Below are 16,535 nucleotides of genomic sequence, written 5' to 3'. Positions count from 1 at the left end.
ACCCGTCTGGGGGCTCCCTAGGATGCATCTGGGGTTTATAGGATGGTCTGGTACCCTGGGGATCTGAGAGTCCAGGGAAAAGATCTGGTGACTGTGAGATGTATGTGGGATTCCAGGTTGGGTCTAAATCCCGCTCTGGCAAGTCTGAGTACCCTGGATATATTTGAACACCACCAGAATGTAAAGTTCATCAGGACAGGACATTCCTGCCTGTTTCATTTGTTTATTGTTTGCTATATTCCCAGTACCTAAAAAGGACTAAACACAAAGGAAATCAACCCTGAGAAGGACTGATGCTGAAGCTGAAGCTCCAATACTTTGGCCACCTGATACAAAGAGCCGACTCATTGGAAAAGACCCTGATGTTGGGAAAGATGAGGGCAGGAGGAGAAGGGGATGACAGGGGATGAGATGGTTAGATGGCATCACTGACTGAATGGACATAAGTTTGAGCAAACTCTAGGAGATGGTGAAGGACGGAGGAGCCTGGTGTGCTGCAGTTCATGGGGTCGCAAAGAGCTGGACACGACTGAGTGTCTGCACAACAAATGTGCTCCATAAATATTTGCTGTAGGAACAGATGAATAAATGGGTGCATCTGGGGCCTCTGGGGTGGGTCTGAAGCCTGCTGGGCAGGTCTGAGCATTGCTAGATGTCCGTTTACAAGGGCTTGGTGTCTCCAGCCCAGAATGCTGTTGTCACACAGGAGAGGCTCAGAGCTATTTGTCGAATGAGTGACTAAAGGAAAGATGAAGCATGTTGGAAGCCTCCTGGAGTCAGTCTGGGATCCTGGCCACATTTAGAGTCTGTAAAAGCTTTGCTGTCATCCATGAGAATACTCTCTAGCTGGGTGTGTCTGGGTCCCCTGGAGTGAGCTAGAGATTTCCATGGGACACATCTGAAGTTTCCCTGCATATGCCCGAGAGACCTTAGGATGCATCCAAGGCTCTCTGAATAGTGTTCAAGACCCTCTGAGGTATACTTGAGGCCCCTGGGGTGTTGTGTGGGATTCTTGATGTGGGTCTGGCTCCCTGAGATGGGTCTGGAGTCCTCTGGGGTGTTATCTGGACGTGCCTGGGTTGAGTCTGAGTCTCTAGAGGTGAGTCTGAGCCTGCTGAAACGGATTGAGAACCCCTTGGTGTGCTATCTGCGGAAAATAGGGTGGTCTGGGGCCTCTTGGGGCGTCATCTGGAGCCCCAGAGGTAGTGGGGAGGGGGTACCCAGTGGGATCCAGACCCCAGAGGGCTTGAGGTACCCGCCCCACCCCTGGGCGCCGGAGCTGGCCCTGACCGGTTCTCCTCGGGGATGTGCAGCGCCATCATGGTGAGCGGCTCCTGGCACTGCACTGCCCAGCCGAGCCGCTCGCCCGCCCGCCGCGTCTCCACCTGCAGGAAGTGGTTGGGCATGCGGCTCCAAGACACGGGCATCAGCATCTGCATCTCCAGCCGCGGCGGGCACTGCGGCGTGGGGTTCTTGCGCTCGCTCAAAAACATGGCGGCTGACAGCGGCATGATGTTCTGCGGGGTACAGAGGTGTGCACAGGTCAGGATTCCCAGTACGCTGGATCCCGCCACTCCACTTCCAGGAGGACCTCCCAGACTGCATTCCCGCCACACACACTTCAACCTGACCTCCCGCACCTCCTTCCTCAGCCTGCCCCCATTCGCGCCCCATCACCGACCTTCTGTTTCCCCAACTCAAACTGGATCACGTTCTGGTGCGTGGGGAGGACAAAGACGGCAGGGAACAGCTTTGTGTTGGGTTCCACCTGGCAAGGGAAAAGAGGGCAGGGTGCGGAAGAGGATGAACTGGAGGTGGTGTTGACTCTAGATCCCAAACTCTGGAACGAGTTGCCCCAGCCTGATCCTGCTGGTGCCTACAGATCCAAAGGGCATAGGAGGCTCCACAGTGGCCCTGAGGTTGCTCATGGACTGTACCACCTCTGATCCAGCAAGGCCAACCTCCTCAACCTCCTCCACCTCCTCAGGGGAACCTCTCATCTGGGACTTTGCAGTTCGTGATGGAGGTACATAGGCCCTCACTATACAATTCCTTTAATTTTGCTGTGTTCTTGAAACCTTTCATAATCAAATGTTGAAAAGGAAAATACCATTTTAGAATTCTGGTCCATCCTAGGGTTTTCTCTGATTGGTGAAAAGGTGGGGACTGGTACCATCCAGCCCAAGATGGAATACGGATCTCTCTCCAAGGTCAAGGCTCTGCTCTGTCTCCCCCTTTCTGGATGTCAGTAGAGGGTCTTGCAGGCCCCTCCCATAGCCATAATACAGCTCTGGCCTGTCGTGAGGTTGTTTTTGTCCTGTCTCCCTAGGGTCTGTCCTCTTGGTGGGCTGCCCTGGGATGCTAGGTCATGAGGATGCTATTGCTAAGATGCTGAGGGGCTGGGCTCACCTGGAAAAAGGTGTTGCTCTCTTTGCCGTTGGCGGTAAAGGTCATTAGGCCAGTGGCCAAGTCCACCAAGCAGCCAATGACAAGGTCCGTGTGGCTGATCCGGCCCTGCTGCCCAGGGCTCAGGAAGTCTCCACCCCACACCATGTAGCAGTTACTGCACTTGAGGCTGGAGGACACAGAAGTGGTCAGCACACTGATCCCCAGGTGTTCTGAACCCCTGGACACCCCCTTCCCCGAGCTCCCAGAATATCAGGACTCAGAGTCCTACCCCCAAACACCCACCACCTGCAGACCTGAGCACTGAAACCCCTCACCCCAGACCCTGAGCCCCTCGGAGCTAGAATTCTTAGGAGCTGGTGGTAGATTCTGGAAGAAGAAGGAAAGGGAGCAGAAGGAGAGAACAGAGAAAGGAGATAACCTAGAAAGAGGATGGCAAGATGGGAAAGGAGGAGACTTCCCTGGCGGTCCAGTGGTTAAGAATCCGCCTTTCAATGCAGGGGTTGTGGGTTCGATCCCTGGTCAGGGAACTAAAATCCCACATACCGTGGGGCAAACTAAGCCGCACACTGCAACCCAAGAAAGCTTTGCGCACTGCAGTGAAGACCCAGAGCAGCCAAAATTTACCAAAAAAAAAAAAAAAAGAGGAGGAGGGAAAACTCAGAGTAGGAGCCATGGGGAGGAAGATAAGCAGGAGGAGAGGAGGGAAGGAAAGGGCGGTGCCCAGCGTGCCTGCCCCCCACAGCCCCACCCCTGCCCACACCTGCTGTGGATGTTGCCTTGCTCGTCTCCCATGGTCACTGTCACTGCCCGGACCTTGCTGAGGTCGAAGTTCATGTCGTGCTGGTGGTAGTCAGGGGTGACCCAGCCCACCCACACGCAGCTGGGCTCCTGGCCGGCAAAGACCCTCACAGAGTAATAGTACTGGAGAAGCAAAGGGGGGACCAGCAGTCAGTGGGCTTCCCTGGGACTCTTAGTTGGCTTCCCTGGATTCTCAGTGTGCTCTGGGGGTTTGACAAGAAATTACTGCATTTGAGACCCTCTCTTTCTGTATCTACTGATGTATTTCTGGATCTGGGAAACTTTTGAGACAGTTTTGTGATACCCTCAAATTTGGGTCCCTCCCACCACTAGGCTATTTGTCTCAGAAAATATTCCAGATCGGGGGAATCCCAAAACTACATTGGGTTTGGGTGAACTCCAGGAGTTGGTGATGGACAGGGAGGCCTGGCGTGCTGCAATTCATGGGGTCGCAAAGAGTCGGACACGACAGAGCGACTGAACTGAACTGAACTGAACTGAAAACTACACTGGGATTATTGTGAATTCTGGCCCCCAGGAATATACTAGTGAAAGTGAAGTCGCTCAGTCGTGTCTGACTCTTTGAGACCCCATGGACTGTAGCCTAACAGGCTCCTCCATCCATGGGATTTTTCCAGGCAAGAATACTGGAGTGGGTTGCCATTTCCTTCTCCAGGAGATCGTCCCAACCCAGGGATTGAACCCGGGTCTCCCACATTGTAGGCAGACGCTTTACCATCTGAGCCACTAGAACAGCTGTCAAATTTGGGGGCGGTGAGTTTACAAGGGTGAATGCAGATATTGGGGTCCTGAGTCTATGTTGGTTTATCCTTGGGATTTGGGGATCCCTGGGAGTTAGGTCAGCATGCCTCATGACTTCATTGTGTTCCCTGCAACTTTTAGGCCCTTAGCTATATGGAATTAGGGGTTCAACGGGTTTAAATTGATGTGTACTATATTTTGTGGTTTCCAGTAGGTACTGGGGTATCCCCAGATAAGAGCAATTGCTGGGGATTATGGCATGGCATTTGGAAGTCTGCCGAGGGCCCTTGGTTCGCACCGTGGTGGTATTGAGGATGATCTCGGGGTCATCACGGTCATCAGCAGGCACCACCTCATGAGGGAGTCGGGGCAGAGTGGGCGTGGCTGGTGGCTGGGTCATCATGGCGGCCTTCTTGGCCTTGAACAAGAACCTGGGGGTGAAGAGGAGAGGCTGTCATGAGGCTCACTCTCCAGCCCCGTCCCCCAGCCCTCCCGTCACAATGTTCACGCCTCCACATTCATCCTACATATGTACGTACGTATGTGTGTGCGTGTGTGCGTGCTCAGTCGTGTCCGACTCTTTGTGACCCCGTGGACTGTAGCCCACCAGGCTCCTCTGTCCATGGGATTTCCCAGGCAAGAATACTGGAGTGGGCTGCCATTTCCTTCTCCAGGGGATCTTCCCCACCCAGGGATCAAACCCACGCCTCCCACATTGGCAGGCATTGGCAGGCGGATTCTTTACCGCTGAGCCACCAGGAAAGCCCCACATCCAGCCTAACTACACCCCATTTCTGATACCCAAGGCCTCGCTTCTAGAGGGCTGAAACCCCAATTGCGTCAGGAGTGTCCACCTTGGAGGCTCTCTGTGTTTTTGGATGTCGGGTTACCCAGATTTAAAGGTGCCTCTGGGAACATGGAGGTTGCCTTGGGAAGCGTACAGTGGTCCTCCCAAGTCAGCATGTCTCATGTGGGTGCTGAAGGCATTTAGGAAAGGACAGCTCTTCCTTGTGGCACCGTCTTATACACTGAAGGCATGTGGGATCCCTGGAGCCCCCAGCAGGCAGTATGTCTCCTCAAAACTGTGACAACCCCAAATCTCCCATCATTTCCACACATCCCCTCAAGAGACACAGAAATACATCCCACTGAAAATCATTGTCACCATAGGGGAAAAGCAGATTTGGTTTCAATCCAAGTTTAATGCCCTTTGAGGGTCTCCCTTAAAGTTAGTTTTTTTTTGGGGGGGGTATCTTTGAGACACAGAAATGACCCCAATTTAGAAGACCAGTGGTGTTCATTGGAATGCCTTGGGGGCATAGATAACTTGACCAAGAATCTGAGGTCCCCTTTAGTGTTCACAGATAATGAAGTCCATTGGATGAAAAGCTTTGGGACCCAATAGGTACCCCCAAGGACAGTGGAGTTCTTCATAGATATAGTGGGGCATCCCGATTTTACATTCTCAAGGAAATTAGAGTATCCCAGAGAAATAATAGCCTTCACTTGAGACATAATAGGATCCCTTCGTAATCTGAGTCCACCTAGCACATATGGGGCCACTTTGGGATACAGTGGGATTTCTCAAGTTATTGAAGTTGCCTAACTTAGGGGTCCCAGGACAGACCCCAAACCCCACCCTGCCCCTCCCTTGACTCACCCTCTCTTCTTGTTCTTCTCTGTGGTAGCATCCTTCTCATTCTCCGCCCTGGCAGGCTGGGCCTCCACCCCAGCCTGGGCAGGACCCCCGGGTGTCCCCTCCTTGGCAGTTCCTTCTTTGTTCCCCTCAGCCTCGGCCCAGTGCCCAGCTGAGCGGCGCAGGTTTTCATAGTCGGGATCAGGTTCCGCTGCCCGGGCCTCATCCTCTGCAGGAGGCTGCAGGCCAGGGGGTGCCAGTGGGGTGGCCCCTGCAGTGCACCGGAAGTGCTGGTGGAACTGGACCGGAAGGCTCAGCCGGAGAAACAGCATCTCCACCAGACTGTTCTGGGAGCCCCAGGTGCGGTGGGTCAGGCGCAGGCAGGGGGGCGTATCCACGGTGCCGTCCACACGAGTCACCTGTCGGGGGAGCAGGAAGCGCTGAGCCAGCAGGTTGGGCAGGGCCATTGGTCCTAAACCTTATTACACACAGAGTCACCATTCGGCCTTAGAGCACCGTGTGAGAATCAGCCAGAGACTCACTCCTCTGGGTGGAGGAGCTCCTATGGGACACACAGCCTGGCTGTGGGTGCATTCACCTTCTGTCTGTCTGGACACCTTTGTACATGAGCAGCCCTGGTCAGAAACTGGAATCACTCAGGGAGCTTTCAAAACCTGCCTGTGCACAGGATTCACTCCAGCTTAGGCCATCCATCCATCCACCCTTCTACCTACCCACCTATCCATTCATCCATCCACTCTTTCATTCTTCCATCCATCCAACCATCTATCCACTGTTCCACCCACCCATCTATCTATCCACTCCACAAATATTTACTGAGCACCTACTGTGTGCCAGGCACTTTTCCAAGTGCTAGGAACACATCAGTGAACAGAACATGGGCCCCACCCTCCTGCTTTCTTATGGAGACCTCTTGGGGAGAGCAGCCCAGAAGGGTCAGAGTTTTTTTTAAAGGTTCCCCAGATGAATTTTTGTTAAATTTGTCGTTTGTGGAAATATAACACTCAGAAGATGCACACATCATAAGTGCACAACACTGTGAGGTTCTGGAGAGACACGCCTGTGTCTCCCACACTCAGATGGAGGAATGGACCACACGACCAGTCCCCCTGGAAGCCTCGTCAATGTCTCTCAAAGATAGTGAGGGAGTTTGATGAGGAAAATGCAACAACCTGGCCTAAATAAGGGGCAGGAGCTGAGAGAGGGACAGGTGCCTGGCCTGTGAACCCAAAAGACAGACTCAGATTTTCTGGAGACTCCATAAACAACTAGAGCAGTGCCCTTTCTTTGATGCCTCACCTCAAGTTGACCTAATCAAGGACCAATTGCCAAGACCTCTGTGCTCCTTGTCAGCCAATGAATTCACCCCAAAACTGCAACCAAACTGTCTGCAGAATCGTTTTCTCTCCTCTCTCTCCTTTCTCTCTTATAAATTCTGTCTGGAGACTTCCCTGGCAGTCCAGTGGTTAATTCTTTTTGCAATGCAGGGGACACAGTTTCGATCCCTGGTTGGGGAACTAAAATCCCAACTCTGTGTGTGTGTGTGTGTGTGTGTGTGCGTGCTTAGTCATGTCTGACTCTTTGCAACCCCATAGACTGTAGCCCACCAGGCTCCTCTGTTCATGGGGTTCTTCAGGCAAGATTCCTAGAGTGGGTAGCCAGTCCCTTTGCCAGGGATCTTCCCAATACAAGGATCGAACCCTTGTTTCCTGGATTGCAGATGGATTCTTTCTGGTTTGAGCGGCCAGTTCAGTAAAATCCCGCATGCCCTGAGGGCAACTAAGCCCACACGTGCAACTACAGAACCCAAACTCTCTGGAGCCCACGCACCTCAACGAAGATCCCCCGTGCCACACGACACAGCCAATAAATAAATTAATTAATTTAAATAAACCCTGTTTTGCCTCTGCTCCTTGACGAGTCTACTGACCATCTTCCTCCTGTGATTTGTACGCTAAGTAACTAAACGTCTGATTATTCACTCACAGTAACGCCCTCCTGACTTAGCATACCGCAGTAGCGTCCATCATCTTTGAAGTGCCTATGAATGGGGTTCTACAGTACGTGTTCTTTTGTGTCTGGCTTCTCTCAGTCAACATTATGTCTGTGAGATTCGTCTGTGTGGTCGTGGCTGGGTTAGTTGATTCATTCTCACTGCTGTCTAACGTTCTGTTCTTGGGGTTGAGAACACCATCTGGCAGTGGCAAGTATTGGGAGGTTCCTGTTGGGCTTCCCGGGGGGCGCTAGTGGTAAAGAACCTGCCTACCAATGCAGGAGACCTAAGAGACTGGGGTTCGATTCCTGGATTGGGAAGATCTCCTGGAGGAGGACATGGCAACCCACTCCAGTATTCTTGCCTGGAGAACCCCATGGACAGAGGAGCCTGGAGGGCTACAGTCCTTAGGGTCACAAAGAGTTGGACACGACTGGAGTGACTTAGCACACATGTCTACTCCACCATCCTCCCAGGTTTTTTCCCACCTGGGAAGCCCGAGGAGACATGAGACCTACCCAAATTGAGGTATATTCTGCAAAATAACTGGTCTGCACCCTTCAAAAACACCAGGGTCATAAAAGACAATGAAAGACTCCAAAGCATTCTATATACATTAAAGAGACATAACAACTAACTGTAACGTGTAACCCTGGCTTGGATTTTGGACCAGAAAAATAAAAAGAGACATTATTACCACAATGAACACAGTTTGAATATGGATTATAAATTAGGTAATAATATGTATGGATGTTAAATTTCCCTATTTTCATATCTGCTGCTCTGTAAGAGTATAGCTTGTTCCGAAGAAATGCATATTGAAATATTTAGGGATAAAGAGGCAAGATGTCTCCAACTTATCTAAGTAATTCAGAAAAGAGAGAGAGTGTATGAGAGGGAGATCGGGGCTATGCCTAGGAAGAGAAAACTGATAATCAGAAGAAGAGTCATATGCCCCAGGTCACAAAACAGGGAAAAGGCCAACTCAAGGCCTGTCTGATTATAAAGTACCAGCTGAAGCTCAGCCATGTGGAATTCAAGTTCTTCCCAGGTTGAGAAAAGGACCATCACTTTGGCCTATATGGAGTTTTTATGGTCAGAATATGATGCGGAGTTTAACCTTGAGAAAGAAAGGCATTAGGGTCTAAAAATTAGGATACTCAGATTAATGAAGAGTTACTAAAAAATAAGTAACCCCTGGGACTTCCCTGGTGGTCCAGTGGTAAGGAACCCACATTCCAATGCAGGAGACATGGATTCAGTCCCTTAATTCCCTGGTCAGGGAATTAAGATTCCACATGCAATGGGGTAACTAAGCCTGAGTGCCACAGTCAGAGAAGCTTATGTGCCTCGAAAAAGACTAAGCACAGCCCCTCCCCCAAAACAAGTAACCGCCCCCAAAAAACCACCCTAGATAACAGTTAGTAAGGAAGGTGCCGAAATGTGTCCAGGGATTTATATTTCTTTAAGCCTTGTTGGGTCAGCAGTAAAAGAATCTCCTGCAATGCAGGAGCCACAGGAGACATGGGTTCAATTCCTGGGTTGGGAAGATCCCCTGGAGGAGGGCATGGCAACCTACTCCAGTATTCTTGCCTGGAGAATCCCAAGGACAGAGGAGCCTGACGGGCTACAGTCCATAGGGTCGCAAAGAGTTGGACACGACTGAAGTGACTTAAGCATCAAGCAGAAACCCTTGGTAGGATCAAAGTGTTATATAAGCTGAAAATTTCCAGTGAGGTCATCTAATTCAGTTTCTCTTTCCTCCTTTCCCCCATTTTGTAGGCAAGCTAGCTACCTGGAGCTCAGAAAGGTGTGTTTTTGCCAAGGTTATACCCTACAATTAAAATTACCTAAATTAAAAGACACTTGCTCCTTGGAAGAAAAGCTATGACCAACCTAGACAGCATACTGAAAAGCAAAGACATTTCTTTGCCAACAAATGTCTGTCTAGTAAAAGCTATGGTTTTGCCAGTAATCACGTATGGATGTGAGAACTGGAGTATAAAGAAAGCTGAGCACCAAAGAATTGATGCTTTTGAACTGTGGTGTTGGAGAAGACTCTTGAGGGTCCCCTGGACTGCAAGGAGATCCAACCAGTCAATCCCAAAGGAGATCAGCCGTGAATATTTATTGGAAGGACTGATGCTGAAGCTGAAACTCCAATATTTTGGCCACCTGCTGTGAAGAACTGACTCATTGGAAAAGACCCTGATACTGGGAAAGGTTGAAGGAAGGAGGAGAAGGGGCCGACAGAGAATGAGATGGTTGGATGGCATCACCACCTCGATGTACATGAGTTTGAGCAAGCTCCAGAAGTTGGTGATGGACAGGGAAGCCTGGCGTACTGCAGTCCATGGGGTCGCCAAGAGTTTGGCATGACACAGCGACTGAACTGATACCTGCAAGGCAGCCCTGGGAGTCCACCATCCTGACACTCACTTCTACAAGGTTTGTGGTCTAACATATTAATGGAAGATGAAGAGAAGCTTGGGGAAGAGAACCGTGGCAAGAATGAGGTGTGGGAGCAGATCTGAGGGTGTTGAGTGGGGTCGGTCCTCACCTCATAGTGCGGGTGCTCAGGAGGCACGGCCTCAAATTGAGGAAGGCCTTTGCTGAACCAGGTAGTGACCGGCCGCTGCATGTTGATGGCAAATGGCTCAAAACCTTCCTGGAGGCCACAGATGGCAAAGAACCGCAGGGAACTCACGTCCTGGCCCAGGTTCAGGTGACCCACCTGGCCAGGTCCCAAGCTGCACACAGGCAGGAAGCCTGGTGGGAGAGGATAGATGGGCAGGGGTGAGGATACGTGGGCAAGGCAGGGGCAGCCATGGGGAGGATGCATGTGGAAAGAGGGGATGGAAGAGCGGGGGGCTGGAGGGGGTGGTGTAGGGTCAGGTGGGATGGAAGAAAACCAGAGAGGGGCCCCGAGGCCGGCCCTCACCATCCCCAATCTCGATATCGCGGAAGGCTGTTTCTGAGCCGGAATCGGACATAAGGACCTCGCCGTTGAGGGTGAAGATGATGGTGTTCTCCGTGAGGTCGATCATGCAGCCCACGACGTCTCCTGACTGCCAGGGACGCCCAAACGGTTCACTGCCCAGGTGCCAGCGCTGACCCTGTGAGGAGGTGAGGGGGAGACGTGGTGTGAGAGACATACAGAGAAATGGAGAGATACGGGAGCGAGGGGAGACATGTCAAGACACACATGCAAGGCATCAGGTCCAGTGCGTGGGGGACAGAGGAAGGGTCAGCCCCACAGCATCCCCCTTCTTTCCCCACATTTGCATCCATGGTCCTTGGAAGGTAAGGGTCAGGCGTTCATGCTTTCCCTTCCCAGCCATCTCTCTGTCTCATCCCTTTTGCCTGGGTTCTCTGTTGTTTTCATGACTGGGACTGTAAAGACCACCCAGGTGGTCTTGGAGGGTTGGGGGAAGCAGAAAGTAGAGGAATGGAAAGGAAAAACTATCAATGTCCCCCATATGTACGCATCTATACCCATATGCCCCAGAACAGATACATGAATAATGAGATGGATAGATGGATGGGAAGCAGGCGTATGGCTGGATGGAAGAATGAAATGAAAGCTGAGAGTCTACCTGGGTTGATGGAGGGAAGGAAGAAAGTACAGACAGACACATAGGTCTGTGTGGGTGGTGGATAAATAGATGACGTCTGTATGCATTAGATTATTGGATAGATGAATGGATAAATGAAACATTAAATTATTAGATAGATGAATGAACAAATGGAATCACAAATTAGTTAAAAAAGGTGAATGGCTGAACTGACAACTACCTGAATAGATGGAAACGTGGATGCCTAAGTGATTCTTTGGACAGACGAGGAGATGGATGGATGAAATGACAGATGGTTAGATAGAGAGATGGATGTGGACGGATATATGCACGGACAGAGGTGGGGGGGAGGATGGAGGGATGAATGGGAAGGTAGATTCAGGGATGGGCGGACAGAGTGAGACACAGACAGAGAGGCAGGGCTAGACTGCAGGAGTGTTGGAAGGATCACAGAGCCTGGCAGAGCGAAGCCAGGGAGCTACCCACGCGGTGCCCGTTGAAGACATAGGACAGGTCATCCGCTCCCAGCTCCACGTCTGGGCGCAGCTCGGGCCTCGCCCAGCCCACTCGCATCTCGCCGGTGGTGACCGCCTCGAACTCGAAGTACCAGCGGCCACTCTGCACCACATAGGATTTCTCTGCCCGGAAGATGCGCACCCGGTCCCAGCGAGACTGGCTCTCCACCTGACCTGCACGTGGGGCCAGGCAGAGTAAGAGAGGCTGGGTTGGTGGGGGAGATCAGGAGAGGTAAGGGTCTTGGGGGGCTGAGGGGAAAGGGACAGCTTTTGGTGTTAGAGAAGAAGAACTGGGGACTCTCAGAGCAGTCACAGAGAAGTAGGAGGGACCTACTGAGACTTCTCCTCTGTCCCTCTAGCAGTCAAGAGTTTCAGAGAGGAACTAGGAATAGAGACATGGAGGGAGAAAGTTGGGTCGGTCACGGTCGTGGTCTGCGGTGAAGGGTCAAGATTAAGGTCGATGTTAAGAAACAAGGGCTGAAAGCAGGATCAGGGAGAGGGAGTCAGAATCAGGGTCAGGGAGGGGGACAGAAATTGGAGTTGGGGGCAGGGGTTGAGGCTGGGGTCAGGGGTCAGTGATAGGTCAGTGGTCAAGTTAGGAGTAGTGCTTAGAGGCTCTCTGAGTGCTTGGTTGGGTGGCTCCACATTGTAGACATAGTCCAGAGGTTAGGGGTCAGGGGTCAGAGCTGGGGGTCAGGAACTGGAGTCAGGGGTCAGGGTCAGAGTTCACTGGGTTCCTGGGCTGGCTGCTCAGTGCTGCAGCCATAGCCAAGGCAGAGCTTGAGTCGAGGTCAGTGGTCAAGATTGGGTTCAGGCTCAGGGACAGAGTGTCATGGTTGGGAAGGTGTCAGTGTTAAAGAGGTAGTCCACTGAGGGGCTGAGTTGGGTCAGAGACTGGAGTCCAGGGGAGAGGTCAGGGGCCTGCGGTCAGCACTCACTGGGCTCCTGGTCGGGTGGCTCGATGTTGTAGCCGTAGCCCAGCAGGGTGCGCACGGCCTGGCAGAGGCTGTCGCGGTTGCTGCGCTTGGTGGCCTCATCCAGCAGGCGGTAGGGCACGAGGCGAGGGTTCCGGCGGGCAGGGATGTCCTGCACGGCACTGTAGCTCCAGCCCTGGGCCACTCGGTCTCGGGCCCACACGTTGTGCCCGTTCTCTGCCAGCCGGTCCACCAGCGTGGTCTGCGCGGGCGTCAGCCTCACGTGGCTCAGGTCCAGAGGCGCCGGCTTGTACCCGTTGCTCATCATGTACCTGCGGGTGGCAGTGGGGAGCCAGTGGGACGAGAACCTCGCCTCCAATACTGGGCTCTGTGCCACGGGAGCCCTGACCTCTGACCCTGGTCCTTAGGATCCCATGATCTTTCAAACTTTTGACCTTTGATCTCTGAGAGCAGCGTTCTTTTTCAATACATTCATTTATTTATTTGGCTGCATGGGGTAGCATGCAGGATCTTTAGTTGTGGTGGGCAAACTCAGTTGTGACATGTGGGATCTAGTTCCCTGATCAGGGGTCAAAGCCAGGCCCCCTGCATTGGGGGCATGAAGTCTTAGCCACTGGACCACCAGGGAACTCCCATCTGACATCAAGGTTCTCAAATAAACTTACCTGACCTCAGACCCCAGGATCCTGTGACCCTAGCAAGGGCTTTGACTTCACTGACCTCTGGCCTCTGTGACCCTTTCATCTTGATCTTGGGAGCCTCATCTCTGGTCCTGGGGTGCTCTGACCTCTCACCTCTGACTTGGAGGCTTCTTACCTCTGATTCCAGGACCCTATCATTTCAAACTGGAGTCCTTGACTTTTGAACCTTGGCATCTATCCCCAGGACCTCTGACTTCTCATCTATCATTTCAGGATCCCTTACTGACAACTCTAGCAATCTCTCACCTCTTTCCATTGACCCCGCATATCTAACTCAGAGACACAACTTCTGCTCTCTCATTTTCCCGACTCCATGGAGACTCTGACCCTGAGTCTGACTCACTCCCACTCTCAGGAACTCCTAGCTCTGCGTTCTCAACTCCTAGGACGCTCACCACTGACCCTACAGCCCTGATCCCTGGTCCTACGACCTCCACCCCAACCCATGGCCCCTTTGTCTCTGACCTCAGCCTCACTATTCCAGCTCCTGATCACTCCAGCCCTCACTGTGGGATCCCCAGCCCCCTACTCTATTCCCCAGGTGGGGTCCAGGTCACCCACACTCACGTCTTGGGGAGCTTCGTCTTCTTCAGGTTGTCCTCCGCCTTCTCATCCGCCATGCCCACGTGGCAGCCCAGCGCCAGTAGAGTCCTGGGGCAGGGGGTGGGGCCAGGGGAGCGGGTCACCCCACATGGCCACCCTGTCCCTAGCCTCCCCTCCCCCAGCCCGGCTCCCCTCCTCCCCTGGCCCCTGTCAGCGCTGACTCTGGGTCACCAGCTCCCTCCCTGTCTCCTGCTCTGGTTTTCTGGGTGTTTGTCCCATCTCTCTGCCTCTCTGCCTCCTGTCTCTCCCTGTGTCTCTGTCTCTGTATTTCTTTGATTGTGTTCTTTTCCTCTCTGCTTCTTTCCTTGTCTCTTTCTCTTTCTTCCACTTACTGCGCATCTTTATTTAGCAAGGGGAACCATTTTACATAATAGTAATTAAAAAAATTTTGTTTTCCAGTGTATACACAGCTAGTGCAGAGAAACGCTTGTCTTTAAATTGTTTATTCATTTGTCATTCATTTGGGCAGCACTGGGTCTTCGCTGCTGCACAGGCCCTTCTCTGGTTGCGGTGTGCAGGCTCCTCACGGTGGTGGTGTCTCTTGTTGCAGAACCCAGGCTCTAGGGCACTCGGCCTTTCGTAGCTGCAGTGCGTGGGCTCAGTAGTTGTGGCACACAGGTGTATTTGCCCTGCAGCATGTGGAATCCTCCCGGACCAGGGATTTAACCCATGTCCTCCACCTTGGCAGGCGATTCTTAACCACCAGGGAAGTCCTGAGCTTCTCTCTTTATGCCTCTCTCTCTTACTCACCCTCTGTCAGTTTCACAGTCCCCACCTCCCACTCCCTGTGTGGCTCTTTTATCTCTCTCTCTCTCTCTCAGTCTCTGTCTCACTCTCCCTGTTTCCCTGTGCCCTTCTGCCCAGCGGCCAGGCCCAGGGCCCTGTTCCCCAGTCCCCTCCTCACTTGAGCGTCTCCCCCGACATCTGAAGGTTGTAGTTCCTCTCAGGCTCCGGTAGGCTGTGAAAATCCACGAGGCAGGGGTGCAGTCTCTTATTGTCATCCCGAACCTGGAGAAACCCCAGAGTCACTCCTTGGCTCCTCTTCCCTCCCCAGCACTCCCAGACTGTGACCTCTGACCTCTTACCCCTTGTTCTGCCACTTGAAACCCAAGGAGCCCTCCAACCCCCAGCCCCTCCCCAATAGCAAGCGGTTCTCACTCCTCCATAGCCAGTTTAGCCTCTCTCCCCTGTCCACTCACCGGGCCATAGGTCCAGCCCTGCTCGATGCGAGTCAGTGCCCAGAGTTCATGGATGTTCTCAGCCAGCTTCTCCCGAATACGCTCCAGATGGGGAGGAAGGACAATCTGGGGGCAGGGGACATCCGTGAGGTCCCTGAGTTCCCTCCACCCCGCGCCATAAATAGTCTTCCGAAGAACACGCACCAGCTCTGGACAGTTTACCAGGGAGCTCTTTTGACCCTTCCTGCCATCCAAGCCCTGCTCCCCATCCCCTCGTCCTGCCTCCAGGATGGATGCTCAGGACTTGACATCCTCAGAATCAAGCAATTATCTGGGGATGAGTCTGTCTCCCACTGTGGACTGGGAGCTCCGTGAGGGCAGAGCTGAGGCTGTGTCTGTCTCCAGCATTTCCCCAGCCCTGCCAGCCCAGAGGAGATGCTCTGGAGATGTTTGCTGAATGAACAGATGGGTCTCTTTCCTTCTCTGTACAATGAAAACTGGAACAATGTTAACTCATACCATTGGGTTGGCCAGAAAGTTCGTTCTGATTTTTCCATAGGATCATATGAAAAAACTCGAACAGACTTCTTGGCCAACACTATACTTACTTTATATGGGTTCAGGGAAATCATCTACATGAGTTACTAAATGTTATATACAGTAGCCCCTCTAACAATGCAGGCTTGAACTGCATGGATTTTTTTCAGTAAATATAGTACCTGTATTTTCATTGTGTGTGTGTGTGTGCTCAATCATGTCTGAACCTTTGCAACCCCACGGACTGTAGCCTGCCAGGCTCCTCTGTCCATGGCATTTTCCAGGCAAGAATACTGGAGTGGGTTGCCATTTCCTACTCCAGCAGATCTTCCCAACCCAGGGATCGAACCCGTGCCTTGAGTCTCCTGCATTGGCAGGAGGATTCTTTATCACTGCATCATCTGGGAAGCCCCATGTTTTCATTTTACAGATCTCTAATTAACTCAAGGTAGGCAAAAGTTGGTGTTTGATTGAGATCACAATATGTGGAATCAAAAGAAGAGGGGTTTGGGTCATCCTATCCCAACTGTTTCAGCTTCCTGCTCTTTAATGTGTCGTTTACCAGCTCTTTCGTATCTAAGACAGAAATAGTAGTACTGGGGCTTTCAACTGTGCTGGGGTTGGGCCCCTAAACCCCCTGCACTGTACAAGGATCAACTGTAGTTTGTATAAATACCTGGTACATAGTTGGACCAGGTTGGGTTGTGAGGGGAGGAGTGGGGAGGGGATGTCCAGGAGACCAAGTGGACAGCTCTTGAGGCTGACTGGTGGGGGAGGGGAAGGGAGACATCCAGGCCCGGCTACAGGGGGATGGCAGGTTGATCTGCCATAACGTTACTACTGCCCATAATGACAGGGCTTCCCTGATAGCT

At 52.3% G+C, this 16,535-nt stretch overlaps 1 protein-coding gene across 5 annotated transcripts in view; it reads right to left on the bottom strand.

Moving 5' to 3' along the window:
- Positions 1 to 16,535, bottom strand: part of RYR1 (ryanodine receptor 1) — a 126,081-nt gene that overhangs the window by 85,590 nt on the left and 23,956 nt on the right. For all 5 annotated transcript variants that reach the window (XM_069550703.1, XM_069550701.1, XM_069550702.1 and 2 more), the window contains exons 21-33: positions 15,148 to 15,252; positions 14,853 to 14,956; positions 13,913 to 13,996; positions 12,648 to 12,955; positions 11,681 to 11,883; positions 10,561 to 10,735; positions 10,180 to 10,388; positions 5,630 to 6,024; positions 4,268 to 4,400; positions 3,170 to 3,330; positions 2,410 to 2,575; positions 1,682 to 1,768; positions 1,291 to 1,517 (exon numbers count right to left, since the gene is read on the bottom strand). In XM_069550703.1, coding sequence (XP_069406804.1) covers positions 1,291 to 1,517; positions 1,682 to 1,768; positions 2,410 to 2,575; positions 3,170 to 3,330; positions 4,268 to 4,400; positions 5,630 to 6,024; positions 10,180 to 10,388; positions 10,561 to 10,735; positions 11,681 to 11,883; positions 12,648 to 12,955; positions 13,913 to 13,996; positions 14,853 to 14,956; positions 15,148 to 15,252 — 2,357 coding nt within the window. The remainder of the gene's footprint in view (positions 1 to 1,290; positions 1,518 to 1,681; positions 1,769 to 2,409; positions 2,576 to 3,169; positions 3,331 to 4,267; positions 4,401 to 5,629; positions 6,025 to 10,179; positions 10,389 to 10,560; positions 10,736 to 11,680; positions 11,884 to 12,647; positions 12,956 to 13,912; positions 13,997 to 14,852; positions 14,957 to 15,147; positions 15,253 to 16,535) is intronic.

This window comes from Ovis canadensis, chromosome 14, assembly GCF_042477335.2.
Source record: "Ovis canadensis isolate MfBH-ARS-UI-01 breed Bighorn chromosome 14, ARS-UI_OviCan_v2, whole genome shotgun sequence".
Classification (NCBI taxonomy): domain Eukaryota; kingdom Metazoa; phylum Chordata; class Mammalia; order Artiodactyla; family Bovidae; genus Ovis; species Ovis canadensis.
The sequence above is the reverse complement of the archived record's forward strand: the minus strand, read 5'-3'. Positions and strand labels throughout refer to the sequence as shown.